General features: G+C 42.9%; 1 protein-coding gene across 1 annotated transcript in view; it reads left to right on the forward strand.

The window, feature by feature from the left end:
• The first annotated feature begins 1,100 nt into the window (after nucleotides 1-1,100).
• The window catches only part of LOC115206273 (carboxypeptidase D), a 39,527-nt gene continuing 17,867 nt past the window's right edge, over nucleotides 1,101-22,760 (forward strand). Inside the window, exons 1-2 of the mRNA XM_029773040.1 lie at nucleotides 1,101-1,894; nucleotides 3,071-3,318. Of these exons, the coding sequence (XP_029628900.1) occupies nucleotides 1,236-1,894; nucleotides 3,071-3,318 (907 nt within the window). The 5' untranslated portion in view covers nucleotides 1,101-1,235. The remainder of the gene's footprint in view (nucleotides 1,895-3,070; nucleotides 3,319-22,760) is intronic.

Raw genomic sequence — 22,760 nt, forward strand, 5'->3', positions numbered from 1 at the left:
TTTAGATACCCACCCAGGTCAGCCTCCACCAAAATCACATTTCCTATAAGAAAAATGTTCTTACCTTGCTTGTTCTTCATCAGAATACACTGCCAGGACTTCTACTTCAATAACAAATGTTGGTTTGGTCCCAAATAATCCATCGTTATATCCAAACAGCGACGTTTTGTTCGTGAGTTCTAGACACTATCAGAATGCTTCTTCACGGTCCCGCGCATGGCGCATTGGCGTGTCAAAAATGTCTAAATATTCCATTACCGTACATCGAAGCATGTCAACCGCTGTTTAAAACCAATTTTTATGCCATTCAACTCGTAGATAAGTGATAATATTCCGACCGGGAGTATGCATTGAGCCTAAACAGCCGAATAAAATTTCTCCTCAGAAGCGACTCATGCACGCGCCTCATTCAAAGGTCCTCGGAGCAGCCACTTACAAAAGGTGATAATGTGTTTCAGCCTGAGGCTCCCTCGTAAACCTTCAGTTATTTCCCGGGCTCTGAGAGCCTATCGGAGCCCTGGGAATTGTCACGTTACAGCTAAGATCCTTACTTTTCAATAAAAAGATGCAAGACGCACGACTCCTTGTCAGACAGGGTACTTCCTGCTTGAAACCTTGTCAGGTTTTTGCCTGCCATAGGAGTTCTGTTATACTCACAGACACCATTCAAACAGTTTTAGAAAATTCAGAGTGTTTTCTATCCAAACAATAATATGCATATTCTAGCTTCTGAGTTGGTGTAGGAGGCAGTTAAATATGGGAACATATTTTTTCCAAAATTCTCAATACTGCCCCCTAGCCCAGACAGGTTAAAGGCAATGGTATTGCTGTTGTGATTAGTTGTGTAGTTTTGTGTACCGGTAGTTAGGAGTACGGCAAACACCTTATTTCTTTGGTTCCTCAATATACATTTACTATATTACAATGTAGGCTATGTGTTACAGCACTACTTTTGGTGTCCCCCTCAGGAATTGCTCTTGAGAAAATTTCATGTAATTGTCCCCTCCAAAGTTGATATCAGATTTTCGCCCCTGTCTGCAAGCCACTTTAAAAAGAGGATCCTCCTCAAGAAGAGTGACATCAAACCAAAGTCCCGCCCCTATGAAAGCTTAACGGGAAGTTGAATGCATACAGGCAGGCTGGCGGAGAGACAATACTCGAGGTTAGCTAGATAGCAATGTTCTAATCGTTGACCTTTTTATTTCACAAGACTGGATATTCAAGAGGTAGGAAACATGGCAACATATTTGCTGGAGCATCGACATACAGCGCCGAAACTATGCGTCTCACTTTTCGTCTTCCTCTTTTTTGTTGTTGGCCCCATCACGGCTCTCAGCGTCGGCGAGGCGAGGCTTGTCAGAAGCAACACCGTCGCAAAAGTAGAGGTAGAAGACTATACAAAATACTACAATTATGTCGAAATGACCAGGCTACTGAAGTTCATGGCCATGAAATATCCTTACATCGCCAACCTGTCCAGTATAGGCCAGTCCGTGCAGGGCAGGGAGTTGTGGGTTATGCGAATCACAAAGGACCCCAACGCTGACGTACCGGGAAAACCCAAATGTAAATACGTGGGGAACATGCACGGGGACGAAACTATCTCGAGGCAGGTGTTGGTGTACCTTGTGAACTACCTACTGACGAGGTATGGAGAGGACCCGCGTATCACGGAGTTGGTGACGAGCACGGATATTTACATTATGCCCAGTATGAACCCAGACGGGTTCGAAAGGTCCAGAGAGGGGGACTGTAGTGGCGACGCTGGGGGTCGTTCCAACGCCAAGGACATGGACCTCAACAGAAGTTTTCCTGACCAGTTTGACAAAATCAACGTCCAGCAAGAAGATGTTCCAGAGGTTACAGCTGTCATTAAATGGATCCTGGAGAAAAAGTATGTATTTCTTTCTTTCTCTATTTACATAGACCAAACGTTACACACAACATTGTTTGTGTTTGTTTAGCTTACGTTGTTTATAACCTAATTCAGATGGCTCAAATGTATGGGCTACACCAGGGGTAGGAAACCCTTTTCCTGGAGTGGCGCAGGTACTGCAGCATTTTGTTCCAACACAGGCACCACACCTGACAAACTGAGATAATTGATTGCCTAAATTCAACACACCACACACCTGTTCTTCCAGGTCAGTTAAATAAAAAATATGAAGTGACTGCGGCACTCCAGGACCCTGGGCTCCACGGACATCGCTTTCTGCAAATGGTAACGGACTTTACTGGCAGCCAGCATCTGTCATTGTTCCTATTGTTCTTAAGCACCTCCTCATGGACCCCAAATCCCCCCCCGAAGGATCTTTCCATTTACCTAAAGACCCACTGTTGCCAGCTAACTGTTGGGAATGACCTCGATCAACATCAGACTCCAATAGGCCAACATAAGTAGCCTGCCATACAACTTTAGGCCGGCCACCTTTGTCTAAAGACCTGTCAAAACAAGCACTATACCTTCCAGCTTCCAGCTGTCACTAAACAAACAGCTGTTGAAAAACATCTAATGATGTTGGCTGGAGTCTTTGCCAATATCAAGGGCCTTTCTCTGACACCACCTAGTATAGAGGTCCTGGATGGCAGGGAGCTCGACCCCGGTGATTTACTGGGCCATACGCACTATCCTCTGTAGCGCCTTGCGGTCGGATGCTGAGCAGTTGCCATACCAAGCGTTGACGCAACCAGTCAGAATGCTCTCGATGGTGCAGCTGTAGAGCTTTTTGAGGATCTGAGGTCCCATGCCAGATCTTTTCAGCCTCCTGAGGGGGAATAGAGGTTGTCGTGCCCTCCTCACGACTGTGTTGGTGTGTTTGGACCTTGATAGGTCCTTAGTGATGTGGACACCAAGGAACTTGAAGCTCTCGACCCGCTCCACTACAGCCCCATCGATGTGAATGGGGGCGTGCTCGTGTGTGTACTTCAGATCAGCCTTGGATAGTGAAAGGTTTCCTCCCCCCTTCCCCTTGGCCTTGACAATAGTATGTAGGCTACAGACAGTAGATACCAGGCTTACTATATATTCCCTGCCTCCTGATAACATTGTGTTGTTGTTATGTCCCTCCAGGTTTGTCCTGTCAGGGAACCTGCATGGTGGCACTGTGGTGGCCAGCTACCCCTTTGATGACTCAGCCTCCCACAAGATGCAGGGTTACTACAGCAGCTCTGTGGACGACAACCTGTTTAAACACCTGGCGCTGACCTACGCCAAGAACCACCCCGTCATGAGGACCGGGGAACCCAAGTGCCCAGATACCCCCGACGAAACCTTTGAGGATGGCATCGTCAACGGGGCAAAGTGGTACGATGTACCCGGTAAGACTTTTTCCTTCTTAACTATCAGACCACTGATGATGCTCTTTTTAGGGAGGTCATGTTCTTTTTCCTTCTTAGTTTGTTGAAAAAGAGGTGATGGTTCACACACAAAGTAGCCTAGACCAGCTCCAATATCTTCCTTTCTTGATTTCTAATATATTTTCTTCTCTTCTTCGTAAGTTGTTTCCTAGGCTTTCCATTTCTTGAGAAAAGCTTCTTCAGCTGCTTTTTTTGATTGTTTAACTCATTATCCCTCCTCATCACTCTCAGAATAATCGCACATTGTTGAGACAGAGCGGAGTGCTGGGTTGCCATGACGATTAAGTCTATTGGTGTCTATTTTGAATTTTTCTCTTCTCAGGGACTGACAAAATCATGTGGTAATTTTACTTTTCAGGCGTTCATAATCAGTTGGAGATCAGGTTTTACTCAGCTCAGTGTTGTATGAGTTTATGGAGACACCTTGAAATGAATATAGAATGACATGTACTGTAGGCTTATAGTAGGGTAATAAAGGGTTTTTGATAACATGTATACTGTCTCCCCCCCACTCATTTTGGGTCTATTTGAGAACCAAACCAGCAGATCCACAACTGGGATTGTCTGTCTAGTCTTAATTTAAAACCCCACTAATTAGGCTATTTAATCAGAGTATGGCTTTGAACATCCAAGAAAAATTAGCACTGAATTTTCACAGTGAATTATTGTAATGTTTGTTTGTGTCAATTAATGCCATAAGGGATGGGTTGCCAACTGGCGATTTGACACCCAAATAAAATCCAATTAATTCAAAATGTCATTAATTCATTCATTACAGGTGTTCCATTGCATTGACTTCACTATCTAGCAAATCAGCTGTGGCAGAGGACAGCAGACCCAGCTAGCTAGTATTGTTTTATTCACCCCTGCAGGACAGACCTGCTCTCTGTTCTCTCCTCACAGAAAGCCTGACTGGTCTCAGGTTATTTTACGAGGTGTGTGCGTGTGTGTGTGTGTGTGTGTGTGTGTGTGTGTGTGTGTGTGTGTGTGTGTGTGTGTGTGTGTGTGTGTGTGTGTGTGTGTGTGAGACACACGACCTGTCCATGCAGCTTGCTGTCCCTCCCCCCTTCATGTTCAGGAATACCAGTGTCTGTGGTCCATAGGCAGTAACCGGACCCCCAGTCTCCGTGTTGTGCTGTGTGGCTGCTGTCAGGTCAGGGGGTTGGGAGGAGAGCCAGACGAGGGGCGATGCGATGGTACTGTAATCTGAGTCTGAAGGTTTCAGGTGACCGTCAAGGCTTTTCCTGTAAAGACATGTGCGGTCATCATGTGCGGTCATACCTGCCGGAGCGTGTGCTACGGGTGGATGTTGCTATGGTGACCAGTGAGCTGAGATAAGGTGGGGCTTTACCTAGCAATGACTTATAGATGACCTGGAGCCAGTGGGTTTGATGACGAATATGTAGTGAGTGCTAGCCAACGAGAGCATGCAGGTCGCAGTGGTGGGTAGTAAATGGGGCTTTGGTGACAAAACAGATGGCACTGTGATAGACTACATCCAGTTTGCTGAGTAGAGTGTTGGAGGCTATTTTGTAAATGACATCGTCGAGGATCGGTAGGATAGTCAGTTTTACGAGGGTATGTTTGGCAGCATGAGTGAAGGAGGCTTTGTTGCGAAATAGGAAGCTGATTCTAGATTTAATTTTGGATTGGAGATGCTTAATGTGAGTCTGGAAGGAGAGTTTACTGTCTAACCAGACACCTATGTATTTGTAGTTGTCGACGTATTCTAGGTCAGAACCGTCCAGAGTAGTGATGCTAGTTGGGTGGGAGGGTGTGGGCAGCAATCGGTTGAAGAGCATTCAATTAGTTTTACTAGCATTTAAAAGCAGTTGGAGGCCACGGAAGGAGTGTTGTATGGCGTTGAAGCTCGTTTGGAGGTTTGTAAGCACAGTGTCCAAAGAAGGGCCAGATGTATACAGAATGGTGTCGTCTAATGAAATATGTAATGAAATAGGAATCCATTCTCTGAACTTTGAGAACAGACTTACACAATGCTCAATGAGGAAATGACAGGACTGAAATGTACCCAACGATATCGTAGGATCATATTAGAACATTACGAATGTGAGTTTAGAATCTAGATAATTGTCATTATGACCTTCCGAGAGGTTACTGTTGAGAAATAATAATAGAGGGAGGGAAAGTTTATGTACTTGGCGGTGTGGGTTGACTTGGATAATTGCAATAGATGACTGATAACCTTTTGACAAGCTTTTTTTGTAGACCCATTTAATAGCTAGTTTACCTCTTTCCTGTATGCCAGGGGTGTCAAACTCATTCCATGGAGGGCCTAGTGCAGCATTTCCAAAACTCGGTCCTCGGGACCCCAAGGGGTGCATGTTTTTTTTTTTCCACTAACACTACACAGCTGATTCAGATTATCAAAGCTTGATAATTTGTTGGTTATTTGAATCAGCTGTGTAGTGCTAGGGCAAAAACCAAAACGTGCACCCCTTTGTGTCCTAAGGACCGATTTTAGGAAACCCTGGCCTTGTGTCTGCAAATTCTTCCTTTCAACTCAATATGAATTAATGAACAGTTTATAAACTACTTGGGCCTATAGCCTATTCATAGCCTAAATCATTTTAAGTAGCCTAGTCCTTTTACTAACCAGCAATACCCACTGCTCGGTTTCTGACTGTTCATATTAGTATTCTTTTTTTTACCTTTATTTAACCAGGAAAACCCCATGTGAGACTCAGTCGCTTTCAAGGGAGACCTGGCCAAGAAGACAGAAACAATCAATACATTACAGAATTAAAACTTACAACAATACAACCTAAAAAAGCATTTACACTCCTCCATAAGAGTCTCCCATCAAATTGTTAAAATAATTCAGTGGCACTAACATATCTAGATGAAGCATGGATTGTAGACTATTCCATGCCTCTAGTGCACAAGACGAGAAGGCAGTCTTGCCAGATACTGTAAATGTCCTGGGGACTTTAAGTAGCAACCACCTAGCAGACCAGGTATGGTAACTGCTGGTGGTGAAGGAGACCAGACTACAGACGTAAAGAGGGAGTTTACCCAAAAGGGCTTTGTAGATGAACACATACAAATGTAGCTTTCTGCGCATATAAAGTCAGGTCCATGCAACAATGGTGGGTGAGTGACTTGGTATTTGTAATGAAGTACAAGGATGCATGATAAACAGAGTCCTGTCTCTAAGACAGAGGAGGCTGCATACATATACAGTTGAAGTCGGAAGTTTACATACACTTAGGTTGGAGTCATTAACTTGTTTTTCAACCACTCCACAAATTTCTTGTTAACAAACTATAGTTTTGGCAAGTCAGTTAGGACATCTACTTTGTGCATGACACAAGTACATTTTCCTACAATTGTTTACAGGCAGATTATTTCACTTATAATTCACTGTATCACAATTCCAGTGGGTCAGAAGTTTACTGTGCCTTTAAACAGCTTGGAAAATTCCAGAAAATTATGTCATGGCTTTAGAAGCTTCTGATAGGCTATTTGACATCATTTGAGTCAATTGGAGTTGTACCTGTGGATGTATTTCAAGGCCTACCTTCAAACTCAGTGCATCTTTACTTGACATCATGGGAAAATCAAAAGAAATCAGCCAAGACCTCCACAATTTCCAAACGCTTGAAGGTACCACATTCATCTGTACAAACAATAGTACGCAAGTATAAACACCATGGGACCACGCAGCCGTCACACCGCTCAGGAAGAAGACGCGTTCTGTCTCATAGAGATGAATGTCCTTTGGTGCGAAAAGTGCAAATCAATCCCAGAACAACAGCAAAGGACCATTAAGATGCATCGGTCCGTGGAACCCCTAACCGATCCAAATGTATATACTCTGTCAGAAAAACGTCATGAATCGTTGGTTCAAACATTTTTTTGTTGCTCATATTACTTTTTTTCTACCTTCTAAAAATACCTAATATTTTGTGACAACTGCGTTAATCTACAAGTAATTTTACATTCCGAACAACCTCAATATCAGCAGCCTAGTCACACTGTGCACTGTGCTCTGCTTTACGGTCTGACCAACTTATTCCTGATCTTGCACATCTGCGTGGCACCTTCAGCATTCAAATGCTTGTAAAATGGCTTGCGCAATATTAGGCTTTATTGAGTGACAACCAATTGATTTGATAGGTTATTGTTGTCAAATGCGCTGTTGAAAGTGGTGTTTTACCGGAATATAAGTAAGGTACCAAAGACACAACTCATCTGGCTAATAGCCCAAATGCTGAACAGGGTTTACATCAGATTTTATTTTAATCAGGCTCACCATCAGTAATAGTTTTGGTAGTTTTGCTTTATACAATCAGTGTATATGGTCATTTTTAGATATACAGGGTAAAGTTGATAATTTCATAATGATGACAGCCATCATCACTTTTGCGAAACAGGAGGAGCTCGCTCCATTAAAAACTTCCAAACGGTCAAAATCATTCCATTTTGAGACTGGGTGAAATCCGAAGTTGTGCTATATATTCATTAGCTATGTCATGGCTAATTTGTAAAGATATATATTGATACATTACTAGCTCACTTTTAAGTGGGTGATGGTTTAAAGCATTCATTGCCTCCCCCTAATCTAATAGTGGGGTGGTAGATGCCCACTAGTATCCCTTATGGCTCAGGTGACTACATACACCATAAACATATACATCATACAGACAGACGTCAGCTCAAACAGATCCCGCTCATGAGCTCCATCAGAAGCAGATTTTAATTTAGTATGGTAAATGAATGTTTATTCACGAAATGTTAATGCATTGAACCAAATCTCATCGATTTGTTTGTCTAATCAAACCAAATCGCTTCGAATTATTTCAAACTAAAGCGTATCGTTCCTGCATTGTATCGGTGCCATGATATGTACGAATCGTCTTGAAAGATGTACATCCCTACCTACTATTTAACCTTTATTTAACTAGGCAAGTCAGTTAAGAACAAATTCCTATTTACAATGTCGGCCTACCTCGGCCAAACCCTAACCCGGGCGACGCTGGCCAATTGTGTGCCGCCCTATGGGACTCCTAATCACGGCCGGTTGTGATACAGCCTGGAATTAAACCAGGGTCTGTAGTGACACCTCTCGCACTGAAATGCGGTGCCTTAGACCGCTCTGCCACTTGGGAGCCCTATAGGTCTGTTATTTGTTTTTCATAACTGACTGTTATCTCATAGTTGGGCTGCTGTTTTCTAGCTCACTGACATCACAGCTAACCTGTTAACAGCCATCAGGACAAATCATTATGCTGTAGTAGAGAACTATATTGAAGAACATATGTGGCCTCATTTACGGTTACAATACTGAAGGCCAATTTGCTCCAGCTCTGCACTGAATGTTATTCAAACAAGGTTGTTTTCCTACTAGCCGGATTAGGTACCCTGTATTCATAGGCCTTGCAGATTTGTGTTTGCAGCTTTTGTCTGGATTCTGGAATGAATCAATCCTTTACTGGCGAATGAGAACAGGGCTGGTTGAGCAAGGTAGTAGGTCACTGTGGTCTGGGTAGGAAGCCAATACAAACAGTATTGCAGGGTTGGTAGCCTACTGCTACAAACATTCATCACTGCAAACAGAACAACAGACATATGGTGTTTGTACTGATGACAAGGTTAGTTATGGGGAATTTCTCTCTTTTAGAAGTCAATTGCCATAAGACTCCCACTTGTCTTGTTGAAGGTCTGCCCTCATATGATTATCAAAGTCAGTCAATTATCTACTTGTCTTGGGATGTGAGGTTAATGTAGGGCAACGGAATTGTGCTGAGACTCAGATTTTTCACTTAAAATGTATGCCAAACAAAAACCATTGAGTTCAAGCTCTATGCATAAGGACTATTCTTAACAATTTACACAGAACATTTTACAAAAACATATTCACTGGAAGATTGCATATTTGGGTATTATTCTATACACTGGCTATTAAGTAAGCATTTCACTATAAGGTCTACACTTGTTGTATTTGGCGCATGTGACAAATAACATTTTTATTTGATTTTAGATTTTATTATTTTAATGAGCTCCACCACCAAACAAGACCTAATTTGGTTGGTCCGGACAATCATAGATGTTTGTTTCACAAGTTTGGACATCCAAAGTACAGCACAGTGCAGTAGAGTTCAGTAGAGTATACTTCAGTACATTATAGTCTATTCAACTATAGTGTGCTCAACTGTGTACTGTACTCCACTACTCTACTGTACAGGACTGTACTGAACTATACTCGACCTCTTTACTGTACTGTGCTCCACTGTACTGTTCCGTCCAAACTTGTGAAACATGGACGTCTATGATTAATTCAGATATGGTCCGTACCAAATGGACGTATATGTTTGGGCCACATGAAGGCTGGTCTAGACGTCTGTGGACATTTGAAATCAAGGCTGGTTGGGACCAGACCAAAAAACGATGTCTGTGGACGTTGAAATCAAGGCCAGGGCGGACTGAACAAATTTCATCTACATTTCAATGTCAATGGACTTCCGGTGTTGGTCGGTGCTCAGTGGGTGAGGATGCTGGTTACAGTAAATGGAAAGAGAGGGGGCTCATGGGTAGGTGTAAGAGCCGGGAGAGGAAAGTAGGTAAAGGGAAGGAGAGGGACTGCAGAAAATCTGTTACCATTTTTTTTTTCTGAACTTCTGTTACTGATTTGGTAAAATAATTTCCTGTTTTAGTCACTTATCAATTATTTTTATGGATTATTATCAGTAAAAACATTAACTAATTGATAGGTCTACCTTGTTACTTTTGTGAACTTTAATTATCCTCCCTCCTTATATGGGAGAACATTTAGAAAATATCGTAAAGATATGTGGGTTTTTGGTAACGGAATTCCAAGACACAAGCCAATGTTTTATTTTGATGTACAGTGCCAGTCAAAAGTTTGGACACACCTACTCATTCAAGGGTTTTTCTTTAATTTTTACTATTTTCTACATTGTAGAATAATAGTGAAGACATCACAACTGTGAAATAACACATGTGGAATAATGTAGTAACCAAAAAAGTGTTAAACAAATCAAAATATATTTTAGGTTCTTCAAAGTAGTCACCCTTTGCCTTGATGACAGCTTGTCACTCGCTTGTCATTCTCTCAACCAGCTTCATAAGGAATGCTTTTCCAACAGTCTTGAAGGAGTTCCCACATATACTGAGCACTTGGCTGCTTTTCCTTCACTCAATTGGGTTGAGGTCGGGTGATTGTGGAGGCCTGGTCATCTGATGCAGCACTCCATCACTCCTTCTTGGTCAAATAGCCCTTACACAGCCTGGAGGTGTTTTGGGTCATTGTACTGTTGAAAAACAAATGATACTCCCACTAAGTGCAAACCAGATGGGATGGTTTATCGCTGCAGAATGCTGTGATAGCCATGCTGGATAACCTGTTGGGGATAGGGGGCAGTATTTGCACGGCCGGATAAAAAACGTACCCGATTTAATCTGGTTACTACTCCTGCCCAGTAACTAGAATATGCATATAATTGTTTGATTTGGATAGAAAACACCCTAAAGTTTCTAAAACTGTTTGAATGGTGTCTGTGAGTATAACAGAACTCATTTGGCAGGCCAAAACCTGAGAAGATTCCAAACAGGAAGCGCTCTCTCTGACCATTTCATGGCCTTCTTGATCATCTCTAACCAAAACAGGGGATCTCTGGCATGACGTGACATTTTCTAACGCTCCCATAGGCCCTCAGAAGGCGCCAGAAAGCTGAATGATGGCTTTGCAGGCCCTGGCTGAAAAACATTAGCGCATTTTGATAGTGGTCGATCTGAGGACAATGAGACTGGAGGCGCGCGCACGAGCCGACACCATGTTTACTTTCTCCCTTTGAACGAAAACAACAACTCCCGGTCTGAATATTATCGCTTTTTTACGAGAAAAATAGCATAAAAATGTATTTTAAACAGCGGTTGACATGCTTCAAAGTACGGTAATGGAATATTTTGAATTTCTTTGTCACGAAACGCGTCGGGCGCATCACCCTTCTTTACCTTTCGGATAGTGTCTTGAACGCACGAACAAAACGCCGCTATTTGGATATAACTATGGATTATTTGGAACCAAACCAACATTTGTTATTGAAGTAGAAGTCCTGGGAGTGCATTCTGACGAAGACAGAAAAGGTAATCAAACTTTTCTAATAGTAAATCGGAGTTTGGTGAGTACCACACTTGGTGGGTGTCAAAATAGCTAGCCTGTGATGGCCGGACCATATAGAGGTTAAGTGTGCCTTGAATTCTAAATAAATCACACACCATGTTACCAGCAAAGCACCATCACACCACTTCCTCCATTCTTCACGGTGGGAACCACACATGCTGAGATCATCCGTTCACCTACTCTGCGGCTCATATAGACGCGCCGGTTGGAACCAAAAATCTCACATTTGGACTCATCAGACCAAAAATCAGATTTCCACCAGTCTAATGTCCATTGCTCGTGTTTCTTGGCCCAAGTAAGTCTCTTCTTCTCATTGGTGTCCTTTAGTAGTGGTTTCTTTTCAGCAATTCGACCACGAAGGCCTGATTCACACAGTCTCCTCTGAACAGTTGATGTGTCTGTAACTTGAAGTCTGAAGCATTTATTTGGGCTGCAATGAACTCTAATGAACGTATCCTCTGCATCAGAGGTAACTCTGGATCTTCCTTTCCTGTGGCGGTCCTCATGAGAGCCAGTTTCATTATAGCGCTTGAGGGTTTTTGCGGCTGCACTTGAAGAAACTTTCAAAGTTCTATACATTTTCTGGATTGACTGACCTTTATGTTTTAAAGTAATGATGGACTCATTTCTCTTTGCTTATTTGAGCTGTTCTTGCCATAATATGGACTTAGCCTTATTTGGTAAAAGACCATCTTCTGTATACCACCCCTACCTTGTCACAACACAACTGATTGGCTCAAACGCAAGAAATTCCACAAATTAACTTAACAAGGCACACTTGTTAATTGAAATGCATTCAAGGTGACTACCTCATGAAGCTGGTTAAGAGAATGCCAAGTGTCCAAAGTTGTCATCAAGGCAAAGGGTGACTTCTTTGAAGAATCTCACGTAGAAAATATATTTGTTTAACACTTTTTTTGGTTACTACATGATTCCATATGTGTTATTTCATAGTTCTGATGTCTTCACTATTATTATACAATGTTGAAAATAGTAAAAATAAAGAAACTCTGGAATGAGTAGATGTGTCTAAACTTTTCACTGGTACTCTATTTTGACATGTTTCCACTTCACTTTTTCCACTCAATTTCAGGCTTCTGCTCATTTAAAAGTTTCAAGTTTGCTAGTCAGAAAAGTCTGTGTAGCCTTCTCCCGCTAAAATGAACAACATGCATCTTCTAGTGATCTATTGATACGACAGTCACAAAGCGAGCGATGAACTGGAAACACTGCTGGTTTGTCAGTCGGCTGTCTGTCCCTCCGCTTGGTACCTGTGTTGTTTTTGTTATCTGTGGTTGGCTGCAGTCAAATTTCTTTTCACAGAGGAGGGAGAGCATGATGCTCCTTCATCTCCTGGAAGTGAATTTACACGTCCCATTTGATGTAAGCGGTAACAATGAGTTGAAATCCACTTAATTACTGTTTTTGGGCACATTGATTTATTTTATGTTGCGTGTTTCAACTTTCATATAGCCAGCCACGGAGTCGGATGCATAGGCCATTTACTTTCCTTTGATTGGCGACCGAACAGCAAATGTTGACTAGTTTATAAAAGGTGTCGAACTGACTAAATAAAGTAAATCTCCTTATATCCCTTCGCTATTTTTAAATCGTACAATATGGTTATGTCCATGGTATCGCTTTGGGACAAGTAAAACAAATCTTGTTTGTTTGTTTGTTAGGTACACCACCCTGTTCACAAATGGTTCGCTCCTACAGCCAATGAGTCACGTGACTGTGGCTTGCTAAATAAAGCAGGTAGACGGGCATAGAGGCATTCAGTTACTGTTCGAATTAACGTTATAATGGGCAAAATGAGTGACCTTAGTGACTTTGAGCGTGGTATACTCGTCGGTACAGGGCGCGCCTTTTCCAGTATCTCAGAAACGGCCTGGCTCCTGGGCTTTTCACGCACGACAGTGTCTAGGGTTTACCAAGAATGGTGCGACAAACAAAAACATCCAGTCAGCGGCAGTCCTGTGGGCGAAAAAAAAAAACACTTGTTGATGAGAGGTTGAAGGAAAAAGGCAAGAATCGTGCAAGCTAACAGGTTGGCAACAAACAGACTAATAATGGCTCCATACTAGAGGTCGACCGATTCATCGGAATGGCCGATTAATTCGGGCCGATTTGAAGTTTTCATAACAATCGGAAATCGGTATTTTTGGACGTTGATTTGGCCGAAATTTTTATTTTATTTTTTTTTGTTGTTTTTTTTGTTACATTTATTTTCTTTTTTTAAAATTATTTAAAAAAAAAAATTGTTTAAAAAAAAAAAAGAAAGAAATTTTTACTTTTTTTTTTACGACTTTTATTTAACTAGGCAAGTCAGTTAAGAACACATTCTTATTTTCAATGACAGCCCACCATTCCTAGGCTAACTGCCTTGTTCAGGGTCAGAACGACAGATTTTTACCTTGCCAGCTCGGGGATTCAATCTTGCAACCTTACGGTTAACTTGTCCAACGCTCTAACCACCTGCTTTACATTGTACTCCACGAGGAGCCTGCCTGTTACCCGAATGCAGTAAGAAACCAAGGTAAGTTGCTAGCTAGCATTAAACTTATCTTATAAAAATCAATCAATCATAATCACTAGTTAACTACACATGGTTGATGATATTACTAGTTTATCTAGCCTGTCCTGCATTGCATATAATCGCTTAGGTACACATTGCTCCAACCATAAACATCAATGCCTTTCTTAAAATCAATAAAAAAGTAGATATTTTTAAACCTGCATATTTAGTTAATATTGCTTGCTAACATGAATTTCTTTTAACTAGGGAAAATGTGTCACTTCTCTTGCAACAGATTCAGGGTATATGCAGCAGTTTGGGCCGCCTGGCTCGTTGCGAACTGTGAAGACTATTTCTTCCTAACAAAGACAGCCGACTTCGCCAAACGGGGGATGATTTAAAAAAAGCGCATTTGCGAAAAAGCACAATCGTTGCGCGACTGTACCTAACCATAAACATCATTGCTTTTCTTAAAATCAATACACAGAAGTATATCTTTTTAAACCTGCATATTTAGCTAAAAGAAATCCAGGTTAGCAGGCAATATTAACCAGGTGAAATTGTGTCACTTCTCTTGCGTTCATTGCACGCAGAGTCAGGGTATATGCAACAGTTTGGGCCGCCTGGCTCGTTGCGAACTAATTTGCCAGAATTTACGTAATTATGACATAACATTGAAGGTTGTGCAATGTAACAGGAATATTTACACTTAGGGATGCCACCCGTTAGATAAAATACGGAACGGTTCCCTATTTCACTGAAAGGAAAAACGTTTTGTTTTCGAGATGATAGTTTCCGGATTCGACCATATTAATGACCAAAGGCTTGTATTTCTGTGTTATAATTAAGTCTATGATTTGATAGAGCAGTCTGACTGAGCGGTGGTAGGCAGCAGCAGGCTCGTAAGCATTCATTCAAACAGCACTTTCGTGCGTTTTTCCAGCAGCTCTTCGCTGTGTTTCAAGCATTGCACTGTTTATGACTTCAAGCCAATCAACTCCCAAGATTAGGCTGGTGTAACTGATGTGAAATGGCTAGCTAGTTAGCGGGTGCATGCTAATAGCGTTTCAAACGTCACTCGCTCTGAGACTTGGAGTAGTTGTTCCCCGTGCTCTGCATGGGTAACACTGCTTCGAGGATGGCTGTTGTCGATGTGTTCCTGGTTCGAGCCCAGGTAGGAGCGAGGAGAGGGACGGAAGCTATACTGTTACACTGGCAATACTAAAGTGCCAATAAGAACATCCAATAGTCAAAGGTATATGAAATACAAATCGTATAGAGAGAAATAGTCCTATAATAACTACAACCTAAAACTTCTTACCTGGGGAATATTGAAGACTCGTGTTAAAAGGAACCACCAGCTTTCATATGTTCTCATGTTCTGAGCAAGGAACTTAAACGTTAGCTTTCTTACATGGCACATATTGCACTTTTACTTCTCCAACACTTTGTTTTTGCATTATTTAAACCAAATTGAACGTTTCATTATTTATTTGAGGCTAAATTGATTTTATTGATGTATTATGTTAAGTTAAAATAAGTGTTCATTCAGTATTGTTGTAATTGTCATTATGATTTTTTTATATAAAATCGGCCGATTGCATCGGCTTTTTGGGTCCTCCAATAATCGGTATCGGCGCTGAAAAATCATAATCGGTCAACCTCTACCCCATACAACAGTGGTGTGCAGAACGACATCTCGGAACGCACAACTCGTCGGTCCTTGTCACGGATGGGCTACTGCAGCAGGCGACCACATTGGGTTCCACTCCTTTCAGCTAAAAACAAGAAGAAGCCACTTCAGTGGGCACGGGATCACCAACACTGGACAATTGAGGAGAGGAAAAATTATCCCGGTTGCGTCATGCTGATGGCAGAGTCAGGATTTGTCATAAGCAGCATGAGTCCATGGCTTCATCCTACCTGGTGTCAATGGTACAGGCTGGTGGTAGTGGTGTAATGGCATGGGGAATGTTTTCCTGGCATGTTAGGTCCCTTGATATCAATTGAGCAACGTTTCCATGCCCTAAAGAATTCAGGCTGTTCGGGAGGCAAAGTGGGGTCTCACCCGGTACTAGCGATTATCAGCGGCTACATTTTGAAAACATTCAATGAAGATGTTGAATCCTCACTGCAGGAACAGTAGGTTGTGTTAAGAGAGCCTCATTCTGGTCCAAAATATGATAACAGATTGAAGGTTATAAAAGGTAATGATACTTCTATGGTATTATTGAAGATATTGATATAGGCCTACTGATTTCATTAAAGTGTCAAAAATGTAGTAGTCAACTGCTGCTTTCTGTGTAGCAAAGACCATTTTTAACACCTGCTTCATTCTTCAAAACCTGTAGGTCTATTCATGGACACCTGACTTTGTGCACCCCCACTTTTACACAATCTGTCGGGGGGTCTTACCACTGAATGTTAGCATTTTTAAAACCATTTTCCTGCAATTCTATATTGTTTCTCAGACTGTACATATGACTTTATTCTCAAGAGGACAGGTTTAATGTTAAAAAGGTTATCTTATTTAAAAAATTGTCTTGATCGTGTAGGGCTAGGCCTAGACGATATCCGAAGAACACACTGAATTCATTTTTACTCAATACCACATCTCATTTGACCAATCTGGGAGGTAAAGTCTTTAAAGTATTCAATCATTTAGTGTAGTGTATTTTGGATGGAATCGCGCCATTTGAATGTACCAGAGGCCACCAAAATAGAGCTCGTTCTGCAAAGTAGCTAGCCGGAACTCCCTGGCTGGCTACTTTTTCCCTATTTGGCTGGCTACTCCATGTACTTAGGGAAAACACTGGATGAGGGTGTGTTTAGCCTATTCCAGGAGAGAATGACTTCCCTCTCTCATTGAAGCCACGGAAGTTCAAGGCCAACCACGGTACTGCAGGTATTGGTAGCAGAAAACAGGATCCCCATTATAGTGAATGGAAAAATGGCAATCTTTATGTAAATTGAAAAAACATCTAAGAAAATCATGGCATCAATAATTGCTTCTAATACACCAGATGTATGTCATTGAACCGATTATTTTAAAATAGCACACAGAAGAAATTCTAAGGATAATTTAGTTGCTACAGTACAAGTACCCGGTCGGCCTTCAACTCAGAGGGTGCACAGAATGCCACTTCCTGGAGTTGCTCAAACTGCGCATGTTATGTCTCCATGAGACGTCATCTTAACCGACTTAATTTGGCTTTAATGCACTATTGAGTATTCACATAGGAATGAATGGTGTCACATGATTGATGGCTTTGTCCATTCATACACTACATGACCAAAAGTATGTGGGACATCTGCTCGTCGAACATCTCATTCAAAAAATCATGAGTATTAATATGGAGTTGGTCCCCCCTTTGCTGCTATAACAGCCTCCACTCTTCTGGGAAGGCTTTCCACTAGATGTTGGAACATTGCTGTGGGGACTTGCCTCCCTTCAGCCTCGAGCATTAGTGCTCTTGTGCTGATGTTGCTTCCAGAGGCTGTTTGGAACTCAGTAGTGAGTGTTGCAACTGAGGACAGAGTTTTACGCGCCACCGTTTCAGTACTTGGCAGTCCCGTTCTGTGAGCTTGTATTGCCTTCCACTTCACGGCTGAGCCATTGTTGCTCCTCGATGTTTCCACCTCAAAATAACAGCACTTACAGTTGACCGGGGCAGCTCTAGCAGGGCAAATATTTGATGAACTGACTTGTTGGAAAGGTGGCATCCTATGACTGCCACGCTGAAAGTCACTGAGCTCTTCAGTTAGGCCATTCTACTGCCAATGTTTGTCTGTGTAGATTGCATGACTGTGTGATAGATTGTATACACCTGTCAGCAACTGTTGTGGCTGAAGTAGCCGAATCCACAAATTTGAAGGGGTGTCCACATACTTTTGTGTATATATAGTGTATATACAGTCATTGGTGTATCCTGCCGGGAGGGAGGATGTGGAGGTTGGGGCTGATAGGCTAGATGTCCTGTCATGAGCTCTATGTCTGGAGGATGTTTGCTCTCAGATATTGTCTACTATGACATGTTGTCATATGATATTCATATTGCAGGTGCCGCCAGGCAAATCGTTATACACAAAAAAGTCACTATAAGATTACTATTATTAGGAGCATTGTTGCAATGCACACTGTACAGTCTTTTTCATGCTAAGGTTATTAGCCAGTGTCCATAGAGGCACTGTCAGAGACATAGCCTAGGCCTGTTGCACCCTGCTGGTGTCACCATAGGGGACTAAGCCCTTGGGAACTATTCTAACTAACATCCCTAAAGTATTCTCTAAACAGGCTCACATGGGGCACTGCCCTGGTGATCTGTTTCACCACAGCTGTCAGCTTAGCATAACTAGACTGGGGTTTACACACACCCTGCCATTTAACAGCCATGCAAGGCAGTCCAACAAGTGTTGCAATGTTTCCTCTACCATGACTCAAACAAAATATTATGAACTGTAGAAATATATTTTGTGCTATGCCGCCGCCATAAGACCTAGCATCAAATAGATTTATAATAACCCACCAAAAACTGTCTTGTGGTTTTATATCTAAACTTTTCATATCAAAGTTTATTTGTCATGTGCGCTGAATACAACAGGTATAGATCTTACAGTGAAATGCTTACTTACAGGCTCTAACCAATAGTGCAAAAAAGGTGTTAGGTGAACAATAGGTAAGTAAAGAAATAAAACAACAGTAAATTGACATGCTATATACAGTAGCGAGGCTATAAAAGTAGCGAGGCTACATACAGACACCGGTTAGTCAGGCTGATTGAGGTAGTATGTACATGTGGGTATGGTTAAAGTGACTATGCATATATGATGAACAGAGAGTAGCAGTAGCGTAAAAGGGGTTGGCGGGTGGTGGATGGCGGGACACAATGCAGATAGCCCGGTTAGCCAATGTGCGGGAGCACTGGTTGGTCGGCCCAATTTGAGGTAGTATGTACATGAATGTGACTATGCATATATGATAAACAGAGAGTAGCAGCAGTGTAAAATGAGGGGTTGGGGGGCACACAATGCAAATAGTCCGGGTAGCCATTTGATTACCTGTTCAGGAGTCTTATGGCTTGGGGGTAAGAACTGTTGAGAAGCCTTTTTGTCCTAGACTTGGCGCTCCGGTACCGCTTGCCATGCGGTAGTAGAGAGAACAGTCTATGACTGGGGTGGCTGGGGTCTTTGACAATTCTAAGGGCCTTCCTCTGACACCGCCTGGTGTAGAGGTCCTGGATGGCAGGCAGCTTAGCCCCAGTGATGTACTGGGCCCCACGCACTACCCTCTGTAGTGCCTTGCGGCCAGAGGCTGAGCAATTGCCGTGCCAGGCAGTGATGCAACCAGTCAGGATGCTCTCGATGTTGCAGCTGTAGAACCTTTTGAGGATCTCAGGACCCGGCCCGGTCTCTGACCACCTCCCTATAGGCTGTCTCGTTGTTGTCGGTGATCAGGTCTACCACTGTTGTCGTCTGCAAACTTAATGATGGTGTTGGAGTCGTGCCTGGCCATGCAGTTGTGGGTGAACAGGGAGTACAGGAGGGGACTGAGCACGCACCCCTGTGGAGCTTCAGTGTTGAGGATCAGCGTGGCAGATGTCTTGCTACCTACCATCACCACCTGGGGGCGGCCCGTCAGGAAGTCCAGGATCCAGTTGCAGAGGGAGGTGTTTAGTCCCAGGATCCTTAGCTTAGTGATGAGCTTTGAGGGTACTATGGTGTTGAATGCTGAGCTGTAGTCAATGAATAGCATTCTCACGTAAGTTTTATTTTTGTCCAGGTGGGAAAAGGCAGTGTGGAGTGCAATAAAGATTGCATCATCTGTGGATCTGTTTGAGTGGTATGCAAATTGGAGTGGGTCTTGGGTTACTGGGATAATGGTGTTGATGTGAGCCATTACCAACCTTTCAATGCACTTCATTGCTACAGACGTGAGTGCTACGGGTCTGTAGTCATTTAGGCAGGTTGCCTTTGTGTTCTTGGGCACAGGGACTATGGTGGTCTGCTTGAAACATGTTGGTATTACAGACTCAATCAGGGACATGTTGAAAATGTTAGTGAAGACACCTGCCAGTTGGTCAGCACATGCCCGGAGCACACGTCCTGGTAATCCATCTGGCCCCGCAGCCTTGTGTATGTTGACCTGTTTAAAGGTCTTACTCACATCGGCTACGGAGAGCGTGATCACACAGCCATCCGGAACAGCTGATGCTCTCATGCATGCCTCAGTGTTGCTTGCCTCGAAGTGAGCATAGAAGTGATTTAGCTCGTCTGGTAGGCTCGTGTCACTGGGCAGCTCACGGCTGTGCTTCCCTTTGTAGTCTGTTATAGTTAGCAAGCTGTGCCACATAAGACGAGCGTTGGAGCCGGTGTAGTATTATTCAATCTTAGCCCTGTATTGATGCTTTGCCTGTTTGATGGTTCGTCGCAGAGCATAGCAGGATTTCTTGTAAGCTTCCGGGTTAGAGTCCCGCACCTTGAAAGCGGCAGCTCTACCCTTTAGCTCAGTACGAATGTTGCCTGTAATCCATGGCTTCTGGTTGGGGTATGTATGTACAGTCACTGTGGGGACGACGTCCTCGATGCATTTATTGATAAAGCCAGTGACTGATGTGGTGTACTCCTCAATGCCATCAGAAGAATCCCGGAACATGTTCCAGTCTGTGATAGCAAAACAGTCCTGTAGTTTAGCATCTGCTTCATCTGACCACTTTTTTATAGAACGAGTCACTGGTGCTTCCTGCTTTAATTTTTGCTTGTAAGCAGGAATCAGGAGGATACAGTTGTGGTCGGATTTACCAAATGGAGGGCGAGGGAGAGCTTTGTACGTGTCTCTGTGTGTGGAGTACAGGTGATCTAGAATTCTTTCCCCTCTGGTTGCACATTTAACATGTTGATAGAAATTTGGTTGAACTGATTTAAGTTTCCCTGCATTAAAGTCTCCGGCCACTAGGAGCGCCGCCTCTGGGTGAGTGGTTTCCTGTTTGCTTATTTCCTTATACAGCTGACTGAGTGCGGTCTTAGAGCCAGCATCTGTCTGTGCTGGTAAATAAACAGCCACAAAGTATGGCTGAAAACTCTCTAGGCAAATAGTGTGGCCTGCAATTTATCACAATATACTCTACTTCAGGCGAGCAAAATCTAGAGACTTCCTTAGATTTTGTGCACCAGCTGTTTACAAATATGCACAGACTGCCCCCCCCCCCCCCCCCGTCTTACCGGAGTGTGCTGTTCTATCATGCCGGTGCAGCGTATATCCCACTAGCTGAATATCCATGTCGTCATTCAGCCACGATTCCGTGAAACATAGGATATTACAGTTTTTGATGCCCCGTTGGTAGGATATTTGTGATCGTACCTCGTCTAATTTATTGTCCAGTGATTGCACGTTGGCGAATAGTATTGACGTTAACGGCAGCTTTCCCAGTCGCCTTCTCCGGGTCCTGACCAGGCATCCGGCTCTTTGTCCTCTGTACCTGCGTCGCTTTCTCTTGCAAATAACAGGGATGTCGGCCCTGTGGGGTGTTTGGAGAATGTCTTGTGCGTCGTCCTTGTTGTAGAAAATATCTTTGTCTAATCCGAGGTGAGTGATCGCTGTCCTGATATCCAGAAGCTCTTTTTTGCTGTAAGATACGGTTGCAGAAACATTATGTACAAAATAAGTTACAAATAACGCGAGAAAAACACATAATTGCACAATTGGTTGGGCGCCAGTAAAACTGCTGCCATTTCTTCTGGCGCCATTTTACAACAGTCTTTACCAATCAACCAAAACCACAGTACCCAGAATTCATCTGCAGGCCAGACAGTTACAGTGATGCAGTCATTTGAGAGGATGTTCAACAGCTGCATATACCACTCTGGCTTGTATTCTAGCTTGTCCTGGGCTGACTCAGTATTGTGTTAGTAAGGGCTTACTCTGTGCTTTCTGATAGGCTACTTCTCACTGAGAGAGGAAAGATAACACACACACATTTAACCCTGATGTGTGTGGATTAAACAGCCGCCATACTGGATATTACTTTTTTATTAACGGGTCCCTGGTAAATTATTACAGTCACTAACTAATGATGGCTGGATGGACACTCACTTCCTCTCCCCTCTGTTTCTCCTTCTCCTGTTCCCCTCCTTTCCCTCTGTGTCAAATACCTTCTGAAGATTCCTGTATTAGGATCACATCCTGTAGTTGGCTAAATCACAAGCAGCCTCGTTAGCTGTGTGTGTGTGTGTGTGTGTGTGTGTGTGTGTGTGTGTGTGTGTGTGTGTGTGTGTGTGTGTGTGTGTCGTTTGATTATGTAAATGATGAATCTGCTGTGTTGTATCTTGCCCACATCACGCTGTCTAATATCATATGCACACAGCAGCATTTCTAACCTGAGGCTGGTAGGCCTCACACATTTAGATGAAAGAGCTGGCGTTGTTGTTTGTGCTGTTTGTCTCCTGTGAATTAGTGTGTGGGTGTGTGCATTTGTACCCCGGATTGTGTCTAAGGATGACAGAGTGACTTGGCCTTGTTTGTGTGAGAGAGGAAGAGGGTTGAGTATCCTACTTCTATTGGGTTCAGGATTTCTGTTAGCTGGTAATAACTGGCTTTTGGACGATTTAATAAAATAGAAAAGCCGATAAATAAAATTGATGCAGGCCAATTGTCCGGGAGAAGAAAAAATCTCATTGCGAATAATGCTTTTTAGACTTTTCATTGATTGAAATACCATTTCATGG

This window comes from Salmo trutta, chromosome 13, assembly GCF_901001165.1.
Source record: "Salmo trutta chromosome 13, fSalTru1.1, whole genome shotgun sequence".
NCBI classification, from domain to species: Eukaryota; Metazoa; Chordata; class Actinopteri; order Salmoniformes; family Salmonidae; genus Salmo; species Salmo trutta.